Source organism: Chroicocephalus ridibundus, chromosome 2 (genome assembly GCF_963924245.1).
Source record: "Chroicocephalus ridibundus chromosome 2, bChrRid1.1, whole genome shotgun sequence".
NCBI lineage: Eukaryota > Metazoa > Chordata > Aves > Charadriiformes > Laridae > Chroicocephalus > Chroicocephalus ridibundus.
In genome coordinates this window covers 101700142-101720009 of record NC_086285.1, presented here as the reverse complement: position 1 = coordinate 101720009, position 19868 = coordinate 101700142, and the positions used below count along the sequence as shown (strand labels likewise).

The 19868-nt window shown below is 41.3% G+C and overlaps 1 protein-coding gene across 4 annotated transcripts in view; it reads left to right on the top strand.

Annotated features, from left to right (window-relative positions):
• The window catches only part of ANKS6 (ankyrin repeat and sterile alpha motif domain containing 6), a 44389-nt gene extending 33838 nt beyond the window's left edge, over positions 1-10551 (top strand). The window contains exons 14-18 of one of the 4 annotated variants that reach the window (XR_010069980.1): positions 1265-1332; positions 2632-2748; positions 3687-3783; positions 4969-5422; positions 9762-10551. Coding sequence is in view for 2 of the 4 variants with exons in the window: in XM_063326319.1 (XP_063182389.1) it covers positions 1265-1332; positions 2632-2748; positions 3687-3783; positions 9762-9811 (332 nt within the window). In the remaining 2 variants the exon portion in view is untranslated. Of the gene's footprint in view, positions 1-1264; positions 1333-2631; positions 2749-3686; positions 3784-4963; positions 5423-9761 lie in introns of those variants that run through there. The other 3 variants (XR_010069981.1, XM_063326319.1, XM_063326320.1) reach the window with 3 other exon arrangements.
• Positions 10552-19868: the final 9317 nt, after the last annotated feature.

Here is a 19868-nt window from a genome sequence, read left to right as displayed (position 1 = left end):
GGGTTATGATCAGTTCATCAGATGTTGTCACTGCAACTCCTTCCTCCGCAGGGGGAGGACTGCTCACACTCTTCCCCTGCTCCAGCATTGGGTCCCTCCTATGGGAGAAAGTTCTCCACAAACTTTTCCGGCATGAGTCCTTCTAATGGGCCGCAGTTCTTCATGCACTGCTCCAGCATGAGTTCCTTCCACAGGGTCACAAGTCCTGCCAGCAAACCTGCTCCAGTGTGGGCTTCTTTCTTCACAGGGCCACAGGTCCTGCCAGGAGCCTGCTCCAACGTGGCCTCTCCACAGGGTCACAGCCTCCTTTGAGTGCATCTACCTGCTCTGGCGTGGGGTCCTCCATGGACTGCAGGTGGATATCTGCTCCACCATGGACCTCCATGGGCTGCAGAGGGACAGCCTGCCTCACCATGGGCTTCTCCATGGGCTGCAGGGGAATCTCCGCTCTAGTGCCTGGAGCACCTCCTCCCCCTCCTTCACTGACCTTGGTGTCTGCAGAGTTGTTGGTCTCACATATTCTCACTCCTCTCTCTGCTGCTGTTGCACAGCAGGTGTTTTTTTTTTTTCTTCCCCCTTCTTAACTATGTTGTCCAGAGGTGCTACCACTGTTGCAGATGAGCTCAGCCTTGGCCAGTGGCAGGTCCGTCTTGGAGCCGGCTGGCGTTGGGCCTGTTGGACATAGGGAACGCTTCTGGCAACTTCTCACAGAAGCCACCCCTGTAGCCCCCGCCAGCTACCAAAACCTCGCCGTGCAAACCCAATTGAAGATACACCCTTGTTGTATCACAGTTTTGAATGAACAACTGGGTGGTCGCTTGCTCTATGCTTCGCCTTCCCGGATGACGACATGGAAATATGCCATTCAGTTCATGGCCTGCTTGAGGAGTTTTGCTGTCTAACCTGCACGTCTAACCTGCTTGTCCCCACCTGGGCCAAGCACCTGCGTTTTAGACGTTGAAATGCCTAAGTTGTCCTGAGTGGTTTGTTTTTTTAATGAAGATCAGCGATATAGTGGAAAGATTTTATCCTAGCAATCTAAGAGTAGATAGAATTCCAGTATACAGAAATAGGTGAGAAGACAATAAGCCAATATTTTAATTTCTGATGCAGAATAAATGTAATTGGGTTTTTGTTAGCATATATCACTGCATGGAATACATATTTTAATATATACTTTCATCAGTTAACAATGCGGAGAACACAAATCTTTCTTAATCCATGGGGTTTTTTGATGTTTTCTTTTTCTTTTCTATTATTACAGATGAGCTGACTGGCATCCTTAAAAAATTGTCCCTTGAGAAATATCAGCCTATTTTTGAGGAACAAGAGGTATGGCTTTTTTAAAAGATTTAGTTTTTAGTGTTTTAGAAAAGGTAGGGTGCAACACACATTGCATTAGAATTGTGATCCAGAGTCTCACATTTCAATTTTTACAACCATTTCTGGTTGCAGAGAGGATATTGAAACTCAGACCAAGTGGTATTTCTGGCATTCTCAAGGATACTGCAAATACCAGTGCTTTTTACACTGAACATACAGTTTCGGTACAGATAGGTGCTTCAGATATCTTTTTTCCTCTCTGTTTTTACACTCTGCTTTTCTATAGATGTCTATATCCAATATGGCTAAACAGTTTGTAGGACATAATGTATCATCCCTGGCGTTACAGCTGGAACCTCATTTGCAGGTGGAGAACAGCAGGGTGTGAGTCACTGAGATGGCTGCTCTCTCTTCTTTATCTGCTATGAATAAGCAACAGGAGAATTAAATTGGGGAACCTAAGCATCATTGTGGATGAGGTCTGTGACAGAGACTTGCCTGAAGGATGCAATGAAAGGAAACATTGCTGAAAAAAAGTAAAAGTAATTCATTACGGTGTTTAAAACGATATCAGATGTGAGCAGTAATTGTGTGTTTGTTTGGCCAAAGGCAGAGGGTAGTGAGTGAACATACAATAAATTGACATTGCTGCAGAGTTCAGGATTCAGCACCACAAACACATATTTTTTTATCTGCATCACAATACACTGGGCTTATTTTTGTTCCCCTACACGATAGGCAAGGGAGCGTTTTGTAGAAATGAATATTCTCTGTGTGTGAAGGTTATATCAATATGAGAAGTTTTAGATGTTTGTTTGTATCACTGCCTTAGGGATGTGTTGATATGATAAAAACCTGATATATGAGCAAACCCTAGGTTTTCCTTAGGAGGCACTGGAAAAGTACACACAATATTCTGAAATCCCAAAAATACTTGGGGGGATGTGGAGGGGGGAGAAAAGAGAAGAGAGAAGTCTTGGGCTTATTCAACTAGCTGGTACTGTAAGTAGAGCAATTTTTGTGGAGAGTATATATTTTGTACTGATAGAGCTTGTCTGAAAAAAAAATAAAAATTCATTAATATTTTAAATATACTATCAGAATGAATTGAATTATTAGCAGCATATTTAAAACCTGACAACAGAGTGGTAAAGTGGGTACCATTTGGTGCTGGTAATCGATTAAAAATATTTGTGTGCGCAATATTTACAGTAAATCGATACAATTAAAAAAACCTGTAATAGTGAATCTTTGCCTAGGTATATTTATCTTATATTTTTTCTTTGATTTTTTTTTTTTCATATGCAGGTTGATATGGAAGCCTTCCTTACACTTACTGATGGTGATCTGAAAGAGCTGGGTATTAAAACTGATGGATCAAGGCAGCAAATTTTGGCAGCTATTTCTGAACTGAACGCAGGAAAGGTACGTTTTGAAGTACTGTACTTAGTAAGTCAATTCAAGGTTTGCTTATATTGTTAATTCAACATACATTTCAAAATTCAATTGCAGATGTTAGTTAGGAAAGCCAAATGAATGTTTTCCAAACAAAATATTTAATGTATTTGATTAGTGAAAAATATCTTCCTTTGCAGTACTCCCTGTTCTCTTTCATGAACTCTTTCCAAGTTCAGTTACTGCAGGGTTCTTTTACAGACTATTGGAAATTTTATCAGAAGCTACTGGTAACATAAACGTTGGCAGTACTGCAGTTACTGAACATTGATTTCAGTGATGCTAAAAAGAATCATCTGGCCACTATAGTCCAGCTAGAGATTATAATGTAAAAGGAAAGACCTCCTGTGTTTTGCTTAACCGTTTTTGATTTCTGTGTGATTAGGTAAACAGCACTTCTCTCATTCCTTGCACTTTTATTACTTTTTAACTTTATATTGACATAAATGAATGGCATGCAGTAAGCAGTGTTCTTGTCAGAGGGATTATGGACTGGAGCATCTCTTTAAGTAGGCTTTTTGACACTTCTCAGCTGCTTTTGCAGTTTCGAGGTTCATTCTCTCTCTGATACTGGAAGCTTAGCTAAATGAAACATAACTTCCCCAAGTTAGGATCAACAGCAGCAAGTGATGAGGCTAAAAATTAGGGGAGGTGAATGATGCTCCATGCTATAAAGCTATGAAGAAAATCATTAAATGTTTCTATTGCTCTCTGGTACTTTCAGGAAAAGTTTACTGTAAGGTTTTCTACATATCTGGGAGATAAGGATTGGTTATTATTCCTAATAGTACACTGTGACTCTCTGGGCATAGACACGCAAATTTACACTTTTTTTGTGAACTCATAATACTAATTTGTTTAAACAGAAATTTAAGAATACCTTATTGTAATTTATTGTGCTTTTACAGGGACGAGAGAGACAGATTTTACAAGAAACTATACACAACTTCCACTCTTCCTTTGAGAGTAGTGTCAGTAACACACGACCTCCAGGTCATTCCCAGTGTAAGTGGCACCTGAAATTAATTGAGAAATGTTGATACTTTTAATTAATACTGTCTAGAAGACAGAACGTGACAAACAAACCAGTTAACTGCTTTCTGGGTTAATGGTTGTTGGGTATCTGTGTCTTTTGCTGAGACTAGAGATTTCAAGGTAAAAAGGTAGAGCTATCTGTAAGATTTTTATATACACTTCAGTATTGTCTGAAATAAGCATAAGATTTTTGTTATGCATTACTAAACACAGAAAATTGTTGTAAATATAGCAAACTATCGTATACAGTATAGTGTATATAGTCTGTATATGTATATAGCAGCAGTGGGAGGTGCATTTCTGAATGTTAGATAATTTACTTTTGCATACTCTATAGAAGACAATTTTCTTTAGTGTGATCAAGTAGATTAAATATATTCGAGGTTTACAATTTATTATACTGGCTTAGATAGCTATGTTAATTATGTTAATATAATTGCTATTTGGGATATGATAGCATGTATGTATGCATTAAGTTATTTTGTATAGGTAATTTTTTTATATGATTGTCTATAGATGGTTTCTTTGCAGTGTTAAAAGCAAGCCATTGCTGGAGAAACTGTCTTTAAAATGTGCTATCTATAATCAAAATGTACAGAAAAGTGTTGCTGACTTGTAACAAATTAATACATTTACTAGAGTCACCCCTAGGTATAAAAGTTGCAAATCTCTGTCCTGCCAGCCGCCTGGGCCAAAAGCAGATATGCATCTGTTACTCAAGTTTAAGGAATGGGGCAAAACCTGTTCATACATCTATTTCTGGATCCATGTTCTAGGAGGAATGTGAAAGCCATTGAATGTCCTCAAGAAATTCACCATGTTAAAGTGCCTCTTATGCTTCTTCAGTTGATTATTTTGCTGCTTGCATCCACTCACAAAATCATATAATTTCTTTAGTGTTTATGTGAAATAATATTTCAGGTATTTTATGCTTTGGAGGCCTTAATAATGAGCAAGTGCCAGTTGTTGCAGTCTCAGTCAGCTAAATATCACTAGATACTTGGTAGCAGGTGTTCTCCTACTGTTGTCTTGGGCATTGCTGGGTAGTTTGTCAGTGTGGGCTACTTTCTATATTCTTTATAGTCTACTTGGCTGAAAGCCACTATCAGGTGTCACTGCATGCATTGTGCAGCTTACTTCCCATTCTCAGAGTAGCCAGCATGTGTGGGAACTTCTGGATGCCTCTTGATAACATCCCAGACTTGAAGAGCCTCTTCTGTAGGTACTACTAGGTGGGCAGAAGCTGCTATTTGGGATTTGATAACATGGTGCAATGAACTGGAATTACTGAAGAACTGAAGAAGCACACAGGTGTAACGTGTCTCCAAGCAACTTGCTAACCACGGAGTTTAAGTGTCTTGAAGACAGCAAAAGATAGTAATGGTGACAGAGAGCTGGGGAGAACATCCTTTTGTAAGAATGGAGGCAACAGTTGCTCCTGCTGACCACCTGACAAGATGCTGCAAGGAGGCTGCCATTGGAGATCTAACTTTTGGGGTTTTGTGTGTGAGAGCTCCATGAAATAGATTTGACTGTGAAACAGCAACAGAAGCACTAACAGAGAAGGAAGAGGAAGAAAACACGTAGATAAAAGAAGCTTCCGCACCAGGTAAGCTGCTTTGTAGTGTAAAAAGTAGCAGTGGGACCCTTATGTAGTCTCTGGAACTTGAAGTAATTTCCAAGATTATCTAATGTTTTAGAGCGTAAGAGCAGCTGTACCAAGTCAGATCCAAGGTCCATATAGTTGTGTTCAGCTTTTTCATCCGGTCTCATTTGACGTTGATGTGAAGAGCTGCTTGCTTTCGTTTGCTGTGAACTTGCCACGTCTTGACTTCTTTTGCTTCATCCTACTGGATCAGAAGATACAGTGGACAATTGTCCTCTCTTCACTGCCTCTGTGCTACTGATGATTTTACAGATACCCATCATACTCTTCCTCAGTCGTGTTTTTTCCAGACAGAAGACTTACAGGCTGCTTTATCACTCTCTATACCATAGTTTTTCTGACGCTCTTTTCCTTTTCTACTGTATCCTTTCAGATTTGGAGATATCAGCATAGCATAGAATATTCATGATGTAGGCATACTGTGGATTTACACGTGGCCCAGTGATACTTGTTTTTCAGTTGTGTTCTCTGTTTTCGGTTCTCTTGTCCTTTCCTAGTTATTTCTAGTACTCTGCTTTTCCAGCTATATCTGAAGACTGAATTGGTACTAATTAGAACTATCTTTTACCCAGCTCATCTACTGAGTTCAAGCTCAGACCCTATCATTTTATATAACTACTCAAACATTGTTTTTTCCGTATGCCTTACTTCATATTAATTCATATTTATCTTAATAAAATTTTGTCTGCCATCTCATTGTCTAGGCACTGATGTCTCATGAAGTCCTTTTGCCAGTCTTCTGTTTGCCTTTCTTTTTATTTACATGGATAATTTATGAAAGTTTGTCACTTCACTCTACATGCCCTTTTGAAATCAAATATTGAATATCCTGAGTCCTTGTGTAGATCCCTATGGAAATGCTAGTGGTGAGTCTGTCCACTATGGAAAAAAATCACTGTTTACTCCCACCTCCTGTCCTCTACCTTCGTAGCTGATAATGTATCCACACAAGAAATTTTCTTTTTTACCCTGTGTCTTCCTTACTGTCTTAAGAGACAGCTTTGGACCTTGTGAAATGCCTTTTAAAAATCAAGTGCATCTCTTTTATCTACAAGACTGTTGACACCTTCAAGGAATTCCAGTAGGTTGGTGAGGCAAGACTCTTCAAATCCCTTTGTGATTGTTTTCCACAAATTTCAGATTCTTTGTTCACGCTAATCTGCCTGGTACTACTGGCTATCTCACCGGCCTGTGTTTCCCTGGATCTCCTCTTGAACCATTAAAAAAAATTAGCATCATTTTTATCACTTCTCAGTTATGTGGCAATGTAAACAAGAACCTGTGCTCTGTACTCAGCAGTTCAGCTGCTTAATCCAGAACATCCTGCTTAGCAATTGGTTATTATTTGCTTTGTGATACCTTGGACTCCCACATAAAGGCGGCTTCTGAAATGGCAACCTTCCTGGGCTTTTCGGTGGTGAATACATTTAATTTTTCTGATGTGAACTTACTTTTCTAGCTCGTTACACTCTGATCATTGATTGGTATCATGGCATTTGTAACTGCCTCCTCTGATGTGTTTGAAAAGTAGAATGTGAAATTGTTCTGCTTTTTGCATGGTCCACAACCACTGGTTTCTGTAGAGCTCTTCCTAGAAGCCTGTCTGAACACCATTAGCAAGAAAGCCAGTCCATGGTTTGCCCTTTTAGAAAGCTAGGTGTAGCTCACAGGATAACAAAAGCATCCTGTTCTTCTAGCTGTGTCAGTATTATTGTTTACACATATATCACTGTGATTTCCTCAATATTTTGAGTAATTTTAAAAGCTCAATACCTAAAAGGGAGTGGCTGCCAGTGAAGCTCTGCTTTGATGAAGTTTCCAGCCTGTAGGGGTGTGAAGAAGATAATGAAATAACAATCTAAATGTATCCGTAAGGCTCAGTAATGAAAAAGCAGGGGAAGAGAAAGTAAATCCTCACTTTCTGGAAATGTGGCTTATAATTGTGGAGGTCTGTAAGCTGACTGCCGTCACCAAGCCTGCGATTGTCTACAGCTTCTGCACCCTTCCCCATCCACAGCTCCAATCTCCACTTGGTTTCACGTCCCCCCAAGATGGCCCCAATTCACACTGCCCAGGCTCAGCCCCTCTCCTGCTGCCACTGCGTCAGGAGCTGTTGCTGCTCTGTGAAACCTGCTATGAGATGGCAGGCAACAGAAATACAAAAGCTTCTAGAAGAGTTATTTCTGGAATGGAAAAGAGAACTGCAGTGATTATCTGCATTTACGCTTCTAAGGAATGCAGGAGAAGGAAAACAACAATAGGCAGAAAAAGTAAAAGCAAGACTACCAGAAGGAGAGGACTGATGGTATAACCAATTTCACGCAACAGGCTTGTTTAGAGAAGATACTACAGTTTCTTCTCAATGTATTTTTTGGCAGTTCAAAATCAGTTTCTGGCTTGTATCCTCAGCTAGCTTCTGGTTGAGCGCCTCCTGCTGAGGTCATTGCTTCTGAGCTCGCTGTGATACTCACTGCAAGAATTTGCAGAAAAGTTGTTGAGCATTTGTTGAGTTTTGGCAGATGAGCTATTTCAATTACAATAAATCTCACAGCTGGGAGAAAGATTCCTTTGTACATCAGTTGCTGTGGCAATGCCTGGGGCTGGAAGCGAGCTGATTCTGCTTTATGGAAAAGAGGCTTTGACGTACATTTGTTTTCTGTGAGAAGGATACTGAGACCACATCCTCCCCACCCCACGTCAGTGATACCAGGTTAGGCTGCGGGAGCTCTGTATTCCAATCCTTGCCTGAACTGCATAAGGCAGATGACTGCCTTAACTGCAGTGTAAATAATTCAGTGGTTACTGGACCCATAAGCCATTAGGTTCAGGGGCACCATAGTTCAGACTTTTTGAATGCCCAATTGCCAGAACTAATTGTTTAGCGTTTTGGGGTTGTTTTCTTTTTGGGGGGGAGTCAAGATTCATGCAGTCATCAAGTGGATAATGAAGAGGTTGAACAGATCTGAGAGTGGTCTGCAGGTTCATTGAAAAAAATGACACCAAAGGAGAGAGCTGTATCTCAACACAGACTTGCCAAATCAGAAACAAAAAGCTGAAAGAAGTTCATGTGAATTCTATGAAATTATATGGAAAGAAAAGGAGAAAACCAACTGAAATTATTTCTCCCAGAAGAGAGAAATCCCATGTGCTAGTTACAATATGTATATAAGGAAGTGTTACATTTTAGATCTACTGATAAAAAGTGGAAACAGTTCATGGAGTTCCCTTGTCCAAGTCTGGGGCTTGTAACAGAATTTGCCAGTTCTACAAAAATGACATGAAAAAAGCAAGAGAGCAGCCAAGGTTCATACTCTGAGGGGCACAATCCTCTTTTTCTCCTAGGGCATTTCTTAACCTCATTATGAAAAAAAAATTAACAAAGGTTTGTTGGAGCTGGAGCTAACTGCCAGTTAGCTTAGTTTACCTTCTAATATCAAGGTTTACTGAAATGCTCAAAAGAAAAAGATGAGCCTCATCGCTTGGTATAGACATCCAGCTGCTCCGCCTAAACATAACACTTCTCTTACAACAGGTGGGAAGGAAAGAGAACGCCCCAACATCTAGTAGGAGCGTTGAATAAAGGGAGGATTTAGATACCAGAAGAACAAACTGAATATTCTCCAGATACAAGTTAAATGAAGAGTATCTATGCCTGTGATGAAAAAAGAATATGATGCCATTCAATCTATAATCCTTTGTGGTAATTCTGGTGTTCCAGCTTCTCTTTACATATAATAGTATGTTGCATATTGATACATACTTACACGTATATATCGGCAGATAGGTATATAGGTATTTTAAAAGATGTGACAGAATAAAGTGTAAGAGAATGTGGAGTCATTTTTATATTTATATTCTACTGTTGGATTCCACGTGAAAAATACCAAATGGAAATTATCCAAAGGAGGGAGTTAGACTAGAGTTTGCAGAGTGAGAAGTAAAAATAGGAGCAAAACCAATATAGACTTGAAAATAAAAATCATACAGGATTCAAGTAGTCACTTGCTGGAAAGACGCGCATTGAGAAAAGAGAGATGCTGGAAAGGTTTGTAGCCGTAGATGGCCTTTTCACATGTGACTTTGACTTTTCATACCTTCTCCCTGCAGGAGAGGGCTTAAGATGAGTAAAATGAAAAGGTTCAAATTGTTGGAGTCTGGGATAACAGTGATACTGGTAAACGTGGTCTTGTTTCTGCTAGTTTTGGAATTACTCTGTCTTCTTTAAAGGTCTGAGTCCTGGTTGCAGTTTTTCAGATTTTTTTTTTTTTTCTTTTTTTTACAGCACCTGGCTGCTCTGTAAAACCACAAGAAGCTGTTTCTCCTAAAAGGTAGCTACTGGAAAAAAAACTTTTTTCTTATGGTGAAGTTTGGCATCTGACTGAGTAAATCCAAGTGTACAAATGAAAATTTGAAAAATTAAGTCCTAAGTACAGCTATATAGGATTTTCTGCAGTAATGTACTTAAAGTTCAAATGCCACAAAGAATCAAAGAAAATAATAAAGTGATTGCTTTTACAGTTCAGCCTAAGTGTTGAATTGTTCAAGGCGTCAGTGGTCTGGATTGAAGAAGAACGAAGTCAGAAGGGCAGGAAGAATGAATGACCGTATAAGAAGATTCATGTTTTTATTCTACTACTGCCCATAGATGAAGAAGCCATAGGCGGCCCGCAGGGGCATGGTCAAGAACAACAAAAGAGTGGAAGAAGGCATGAAAACCACCACAAAATCTGAGAGCTTCTACATGGAGAAATATATAAACTGAATATGCCTTTGTTGACTGAATACAGATAAAGGAGTCCTAATTGAAAATGTAATGGTTTCATGAGAAGGAATATAAAGAAAAAGTAATGCTGCATTCTGCATTAACCAAAATACACTTTATCTATTCAATAGTAAGAGGTTAGAACAGCAGTAAAAGTAAATATGAAATACCTATTTGTAAAAATAGCACTTTATTTAAGGAAATGCATAATCTGTCACCAATATTTAAACAGAAACAGTGTTAAAATATTTTATATTGCTGATTGGTTGTTTTGAGAATAAAGCCATTTAACTGATTGATACTGGCTGGGTTTTTTGAACAGCAACAGTAGCAGATCCTTAAAATACATTTTTATAACTTTGTAATAATTTTGAAAGGACTATTATGGTGGAAATAATTTTCTGCTTAGTAAATTGCTTAAAAAATTTTTGTTGAGCAATTAAAATACAAGTCATCAGAAGCCTCTGACAGTATACTCACAAATATTTAACTGTACCACGGGCTGAATTCAGTGTGAGTCCAGGAGTACTAGTGCAGGTACAGCCAAGAAGATCTTGGAGCTTCAGTGCAGGGGAGTGACCTGAAGTAACTATTTCTGTACAGAACTAAAGATTTTACATTTCTCCACCCTCATCACTGTGCTGGTTTTATGGAGTTTAGCAGAAATAGGGATGGACGTGGTTGTAGTGACAGAGAGAAGAGCACCGGTGAAAGCGGTGATGCCCCTGCTGTCCCCTAGGTGCCTCCGGGTGCGTCAGCTGGTTCTGTGATGGCTTCATTGGTTTGGCCATCTGAGGTACCACTCCAAGATGCTGACAGCAAACAGCAGAGCAGCTGAGCTGTGCCAGGTTGTGCAGCTGTGCCATGTCAGATCTGACCTTGAACACAGGTAGCTAAATCCCCAGGAGGAAGAGGAGAAGAGGTTACAGGGGGGTATTGCAGAAGAAAGATGGTTATGAGCTGATTAGGGCAATCGGAGCCTGCTGGTGCCCTGAGGTCCTTGGCGCTCATGCTATTAACGTTTCAAATGTTAATACTATAGCAAGTACAAAGCAATTTTTGTTCCGTTTTTCTGTGCACATCCGTCAATGAACTTACAACACTGTCAACATTTAGCGTGGTGTTTTATGTTTCCAACATGTCTTACGCCCAAGGAAATCAATCTTTATGCAAAATTGTGCTTCAGCATTAATTGCAGCTTTAGAGTAAAAATATGTAATTTCTGCTTTCACAGTTTTCAAGAGCTGCTACTAAAGATGACATGGCAGGAACGGCAGGACAGATCTACAGAAATGTTGGGTGCAAGCCATGTAGTGTTAAGCTAATGGCCCTGTCCTTTCCTGAAGAGACGTGTGGGCAGTTTTGGTTCAAAGACTTCAACATGCAGCAGAGTAATAAATGCAGCTTGTTATTAAGACCAGGAAACAGTTGCTGCTTCTGAGCCAAACCCGTGCGGTGGTGCCTTGGAGCCCCTGGCGGTGTAACTGGGAATAAGTGATCTGTGATGAGTCGAAACTACGGCTACTACCTAGTGCCTGTGGGCCCTGTGGCAGCACGGGTTCCCCATACGATTTTTGCTTTTAATGCAACAGGTGTCAATCCAACCATCCCATACACTCTGCAGAAAGTCACCTCAAGACCGCTGATAGGGAAACCTCACGGTGAGAAGGCTTCAGCTGTTCCTGTTAAAAGCTTGTGGGCTTTATTCTTTGGAAGGAGAAGTACTCACCTACATAGAGGGGGTGGCTGTTCTTTTTTTTTTTTTTTTTTTAGGTCATTTTCAAGATGACATTAATGATAATTCAGTGTGAAAAACACTTTGCAAGGTTGAGAGATGCATTCTTTCTACAATCTAAGAGGGTTCCAATTCATACATACCGCTGCTGTAGGTACTCTCTAGGAGCCTCAAAGCTATAAGGCAAGGTAGGGGCGTGCTTCATTCCTCTGGATGCAGAAAATAATTCACGATTCACGGGGTGTGTCCCTGTAAGACATTGGTCTGGGATGGGGAAGAGTTAGGCTTTAGTTCTTCTAGTTGATGTATTTACCAATTCCTAAGCTACATAGTGACTGAGGATAAATAGTGCTATAAATTTGGGAACGTTAGCTGGAGCGCATCAAAGAACAAGCAGCAAAGAGATTTAAACGGAACGCAACCCTGTCCCATCAACAAGTCCCACTGTCTAAAGAATTACTTTATTAACGCAGGAAGAAAAAGACATGGTTTTAGAGTTTGGGGACTTCTCGTGTTTTCTGCTGCACTTATTTCTTAAAGGTGGTGTGTTCCTTCTGCCTGGCTTAGCTGCCATTGTAAGTGGAGAAACAAAACGGGTTGCTTACCGTGGCTACTTTTTGTGGCCCTGAGAGGAGGTAAGTTTGAGACTGACACCTACATTTATGTGTCTGTGTGTAAGGGCTGACAACGGTTACCTGTATGAACTCCACTGTAGGCAGCGGAGGTCTGCTGAGTACCATCACTGCGGCCTCAGAAGCCAGTATCTGACCAGCCTAGACCAGAAGCTTGATTCAGTTGTCCAGACATCCACTGGCACTGGCATGTCCTAAGGCAGCCAAAGCACCCATAAGGGGTGCCAGACACGACACTGGGTGAAGGTTACGATCAGTTTGTTTGTTGCAAACAGTTGCTTGGACAAAGAGACCATTCAGAGATGGAGACCATCATTTCGTTGACCTGTCCTGATTCGTCACGGACATTCACAGGTGAGCAGCTGTTTCCCATGTCCTGTTCATTTTCTGTGTCCTTCTTTTTAGTTTAAATGGAAATCTTTGTTAGCAAAGCTTGCTTACCTCATGAAGAAAAGTGATACCTTCTGGGTTTTGCCAAAGAAGTAAACACTACAAGAAACAGTTCTTTTTCTGATTCAGTCCAGAATTATGGACTTGACCAATCTGCAGTTGTTAACGCTAAGATATCTTGAAAATAACTTTTTTTCTGCACTTTGAACATTAATCAAGATCAGATTTGTTGTCTGGAAATGATTCAGGCAGTCATCTGTAGTATTTCTTGTGCTTCGCCAAATGCCTCAGAAGCCAGGTAGCTTCTCAAGGGAACAACTTCAGTTTCCAGAGTGAAGGGGAACATAAAAGTTGATGCAAACGGATTTCTTTAATACCAAGATCACCTGAGTTTAGAATTGCTTAGCTGGTCTGGCTCTGACACTAATAGCCTCAAACTTGCCACTTCTACATCTTATTTTATTTCAAAGACCTCTTGGCAGTACGAGGGTACATTTAGTGGGAACAGGCTTTGTCCATTAAACCCGAAACTTCTTATGCTATATTTAAAGCTCATTTGGAATACTTAATTTCCAGTCTCTCTCAGTTTGTATTATTGAAAGAAACTGTTAATGCAATGTCCTCCTTAGAGTGTCACAGCGAAGAATTGTTCCAAAGCAATTTTTTGCCACTTGCCATTCGCAGCATTTCAGTGTGCGTTAAAACTTAATGGAATTAACAGGCAGTCGTAAAAACAAAAGCAAATAGATTTTTGAAGTATGATTGTCATATTCCCAAGATTGCATTTATTGCGTTTTTATTGGCTTCTTATTGCTCTCAGTTCTCATCAGCAGGTGTGTACAACGCTTCCAAAATACGTCTGTCTGGTCTGAAGAGGAGTGCCATATATATATGTCATGGCCGTTAGTCGAGTGGCTGGTGCTGTCCTGGGGCTGGGTTCTTGAAGGTGATAAACAGGTAAATGTGAATGTAGAGAACCAGGCCCATTTGATCCAATTCCTTATCAATGGTCTAAAAATATCCTGTGTTCATGCATACACTTGATATATGGCTGTGAGTTCTTGTTTTTAGTAAGCCCAAGCGATTTGTATCACCACAGAATCGGTGGCCTGCAGTCAGCTGGAGCGGAGATTTCTGTTTTGCTGAGTTAAAGAACAAAATCGCTTTGCACCAAGAGCAGCCAGCAAAGTGCAATCGATTTGATCACCGTGGGCCTGATTTCGATGGTTCTCAACAGATTTCTTAATGTATGTTTTTTCCAAGTCATTCACTGCTGCCAGTTTTTCCTAAGAAGGGGAAGATGGAATATAAGGAAAACAAACTGAAAAAAGTTAGGGATAAAAGCACAGATAGTATTTTTACTAGACTGGGATTACTGGTTTTCTTTTCAGGCTCTGCCTCTCCTTTAGGCTGTTTCTTGAATAGTCAGAATTAATATTGAATGCCCTGGGGCTCGCTTTCTTCAGCAGCTCAGGACTCCAAAGTACGCACTTTTTATCACAGACTCGGTTCAAGATCCATTGTTCGTGTTCCTTTACTCAGACACAGAGCAAACAGAAAGCATCGTTCTCTGTGCTGGTAACTAAATAGCATGTGCAGAGGTCCACCTTTCCAGCCGTCTGGGCCACAAAATTCAAAATAGAGCTCCAATTTATAGATGCTCCTAACACATTGTATCGTTTATGTCCTATCATGCATTTTAATTGCTTATTTGGTGTATGTGTCAAGCACACACGCAAACGGTAGCCCTTAACGATGCCACAGATTCATTTCACAGAATCACAGAATGGCTGAGGATGGAAGGGACCTTTGGAGATCATCTTGTCCAACACCCATCCTGCTCAAGCAGGACACCTAGAGCTGGTTGTCCGGGACCATGCCCGTTGTTCTCCCCTCATCCGCTGAGACAGTCACCGCAGAAAGCTGCCAGGTTGATCAGACATGATTTCCTTTTTGTAAATCCATGCTGACTACTCCCAAGCACCATCTTAAAATATTTGGAAATGATTTCCAGGATTATTTTCTTCATCACATTCCCAACAATCAAGGTGAGGCTGATTGATTGGTTCTAGTTCACTGGATCCTCTTTTTTGCCCTTCTTTGAAGGTAAGGATGGCCTGTGCTTTCTTCCAGTCCTCAGGAACCTTGCCTAGTCACCACGACCTTTCAAAGATAATTGAGAGTGGCCTTGCAATGACACCAGACAGCTCTCTCAGTACTTGTGAGTGGATCCCATCACGTCCCGTGGACTCGTGTATATCATACAACATCTCCTGGAATGCCATGTAAGGATATTTTGTCATCACATGTCCCCCTCAGACAATACCATGAGTGTTCTGCATACACCTCTGCTAATCCTTTGGCGGTTTATAGACATCCTCTTCCAGCGAACTGTATAGTAGTTTGTCAGCTATATTCCAAGCATCCCATCATTTCAGTTGCACAGCAATAGTATTCATGGTTCCCATTCTGATCCATATCCAATCAAATATGTGAAAAAACTTCTTTACGGTGAGGGTGACAAAACTTCTTTACGGTGAGGGTGACAGAGCACTAGAACAGGCTGCCCAGGGAGGTTGTGGAGTCCCCTTCTCTGGAGATTTTCAAGACTCGCCTGGATGCAGCCCTGAGGGATGTGCTCTAGGCAATCCTGCTCTAGCAGGGGAGTTGGACTAGATGATCTCTAGAGGTCCCTTCCAACTCTGAAATTCCGTGATTTCGGGATTCTTCAGGCATGCTGTGTTGCTTCTTAGCCTACACAATGATTGAACAGCTTTGGGGTCCTCCTTCTGCTTCCTTGGACAAGGTGGGTGAACAGGTGCCAGCTAAAATTTGCCAGCACCTTTTTTGTGTTATCAGCATTCGAGCAAGCCCAGTATCATCGTGAAGCGAGTGAGGGTCTATTTTAAAATGTGGAGGCTTTGGTGGGCTCTGGATATTCTGAGAAAAAAAAAAACAAAACTGGTACATACTGAAGACGGCAATAGCCTGTATTTCCTAACATCACTCTTGGCACTCATCACATTGACGAGTACAATAAAACAAATTCATTCAGATAAATGCACAGTTAGGAAACAAGCTATTAGATTTAGAAACAGATAGCAAATCCTGCAATAATGGAATGCCTCTCATTAGTGTAGCCACAGGTGTTTTCCTGTGTTTTATCCAGATAACAGACCGTGAAGTCATGCTGACTAGTATATGATTCAGCCAGCCGGCAGACCTGAGTCCAACTTTCAGGGAAGCCAATCGCTGCAGGTGCTGTTTTCCACACAGCAATAATTACTTGCAGCCAAGCTCTTCCTTATTCCCTCCGCCTAAGGAGAGATGCACCTTCTGAAGTATCCTGAAATGTTAACCTTGATCATCAGAGAAAGACAGTGACTTATAACATTAATATCATCAATCTGTTGCTCCGTTTAGAGGACAACAGTGTTCTTGGATTAGGCAGTGCCCCATGACAGCTCCTAAATATGCTGGGTTTTGTGATAGCGCTGCTTAAACATAATAATGATTTTTTTATGTGAGGCAAATATACTTGCTGAGAAGTTCTAACAATAAAGGAACATCTCCTTGTACCTTCCAGTAAATAAGTAGTGAACTAAAGAGCCAAATACCGGCTTGATCTGTACTGGTGTAACTCCACCAAATCCAAGGCACTCTGGATTTAAGTGCGGGGAGCCGTGACAGAGTCTCGGCTGAGATAATCTAGAAATGGAGCATCCCACCCACCATATCGGATTGCATCATTTCTGTGCAAGCACGGTGTGTACGCAAGGAGACTGTAAGTATGGTCTTAGACAAGTGGCTGAAGAATGTGCCTGTCATGTTTCTGTGGAATCATAGAATCACTGAATGGTTCAGGTTGGAAGGGACCTTAAAGATGATCTAGTTCCAACCCCCTGCCATGGGCAGGGACACCTCCCACTAGACCAGGTTCTCAAAGCCCCATCCAGCCTGGCCTTGAACACCTCCAGGGACGGGGCATCCACAGCTTCTCTGGGCAACCTGTTCCAGTGCCTCACCACCCTCACAGTAAAGAATTTCTTCCTGATATCCAATCTAAATCTCCCCTCTTTCAGTTTGAAGCTGTTACCCCGTGTCCTATCACTGCACTCCCTGATAAAGAGTCCCTCCCCACCCCTCCTGTAGGCCCCCTTTAGGTACTGAAAGGCCACTATAAGATCTCCCTGGAGCCTTCTCTTCTCCAGGCTGAACAACCCCAACTCTCTTAGCCTGTCCTCATAGTAGAGGTGCTCCAGCCCTCTGATCGTCTTCGTGGCCCTCTGCTGGACCTGTTCCAACAGGTCCATGTCCTTCTTGTGCTGAGGACTCCAGAGCTGAACGCAGTACTCCAGGTGGGGTCTCACCAGAGTGGAGCAGACGGGTAGAATCACCTCCCTCGACCTGCTGGCCATGCTTTAGATGATACCGCTTGAATTTGTGGGAGCTCACCTCCCTGTTGGCAATCACTCTGCCATTGTTTAACACCTCAATGGTCCTGCCACTCTCTAATCGCATAAGCAGTAATTTGATAAAACAAATATTACAAATGTTAATAATGGACTTGATTTATATTGCCTTTCTTTTCTGTTGGATCAAAGCAACACAAAGAGCAATTCATACACAGAGATGGGGGGATAAAGGATAAAAGAAAACTGAAAAAAACCCCACCAGAAAACCCTGACTTGGATGGATATAGCAACAAAACTAAGCAACTGATTTAGCCTGTTTATTATGTGGAAATTAGCAATAGCTTTGTCGTATGTTAGTCATTATCTACATGTGTATATTTTAAATTAATTTGGGAGAGCTGTGCGTAAGCACAGCATGACTAACACCTCCTTTCTCTCCTGGAGACAGCGTGCAGCATAGGAAGGGTCGCGCAGCCATTTCACAAAAGCATTCTTGGCTTTCTGCTCCAACATGCTTCTTCCTTACAGGCAGGAAAAAAGAACAAAGAAAAAGCAAATACAGAAGCCCGAGCTGGTGATAGGATGGAAATCCATGTTATGCCATTTTCGCCTTCTATGCATGGTTCCCCATGTTATGTTGGATTCCTTCTAGTGGACTTTCACACAGACACAGAAAAACCTAGATTCTCCGTTTTGTGCCTTTAAGACAACTTCTGGCAAAGACACACTGGTGATTTCTTAGATGGAGCAAGGATGATTCAGAAAGCGGAAAAGAGGAGAAAGACACTCTCCTGGGCTTTTTGCATTTTCAAATTAAAAACTGCATAGAAAGTTTTGAAACGTGAATGAGATCTGTATAACTAATTTCTGTTGAAATGTAGTATTTTTTAAAAGCAAAACAAACCCACCCACATTTAGAAATTTCCCATGAAAAACACCAAATAAGAATTTTTTACTTTCCATTTCCAACAAAAATATTTTTGCCTGCTTTGCTATTTTCAGTTCACGTACCTGCTTTTTTCAGTCTGTCATCTGAGGTTTTTTGACATTCCCCAATGAGCTCGTGTTCCCTCTAAGTGCTTATTATTGGAGCCGAGCACATGTTGCAATCCAGATAATTCAGATAATTTTTGTTTGTAAATTAGACATGTATATTCATAATGCAATGAAACCTCAGGCTGAGGTGACTGGATGGAGGAAGTATTTGTTTGTCTCGTGGGTTTGAATGGAAGACTGTGTTCTTGGCAATAGATGAACTTGGGGATGAGTATGTGACCGGGAGGGAGTACATCCTGAAGTTCTGCTCCTGCCTTGACAACAGACACGTTGTGTGATGTTGATAAATCAATTTCCTGACAGAGTTTCCCTTCAGCAACGAACATCCAGTAATATTTCATCCTTAGCTGGTTGTGCACTGACCAACGCTGACAACAGAAAGCTCCAGGAAGAATTAGCGTTGGCGTTAGCGGTAAACTGCTCTTTGAGCTGCTCAGTATTTTCTGGGTGTTGAAATGAGAAAGTAATAACGCTGTAAACACATTTGCAAGTGTGTTGGTGTCCAGACAGGAACGCCACCATTCTTTGAATCATGCTCCTTCCCAAGATTCATGACAAAAGGTGGGAGAAGAAAGTGATTGGGAAGAATCAGCATAAGTTTACCAACTGCCTGACTAACCTGATTGCCTTCTGTGGTAACATGTCTAGATTTATGGATGCAAGGACAGAAGCTTGGCTTTAGCAAGGCTTTAACATTGTATCTCACAATATTCCTATATCCAAGGTGAGATACCGCAGTTTGGATGAGTGGACAACTAGATAGGTTAAAAAATCGGTTGGATGATCAGACTTAGATGTAGTGGTTAATGATTCATGCTTTACCTGGCAGCCAGTAGTAAGTGGAGTACCGCAGCGGTCCATCCTGGGACCCATCCTGTTTAACATCTTTATCCACGACCTGCAGGAGGTGATGCATTGCTTCCTTCTCAAGTTTGCAGGTGATCCCCAACTGGAGGACCCGTAGATATGCTCAAGGGCAGAGCTGTCATCCAGTTGGGTCTGCACAGGGTGTAGGAATGGGCCAGCAGAAACCTTACAAAATTCAACAGGGACAAATCCCAAGTTCTGCACCTGGGAAGGAAGAACCCTGTGCAACAAGACAGGCGGAGTGGTAGGGGAGCAGCTCTGTGGAAAAGGACTCGTGGAGCCTAGTGGGCGTATGTCCTGATTTGAGTGACACAGGATTAATTTCTCTTTCAGTAATTTTACTTTTCAGGAAGGACTCTTCTAATGCTTGGGGAAACTGCATTTTCAGAAGACTCTAGTGTCTGAATGTGTGAAAATATTCACTTTATAGCCAGCTATGCTAGGCAGGTTTCAAGGTCTCAGTGTTTTTGAGTTATCCAGGTGCAGGGAAGAGGAGGAGTGAGACCCGGGCACTTGACCCAGGCTGTCCAAC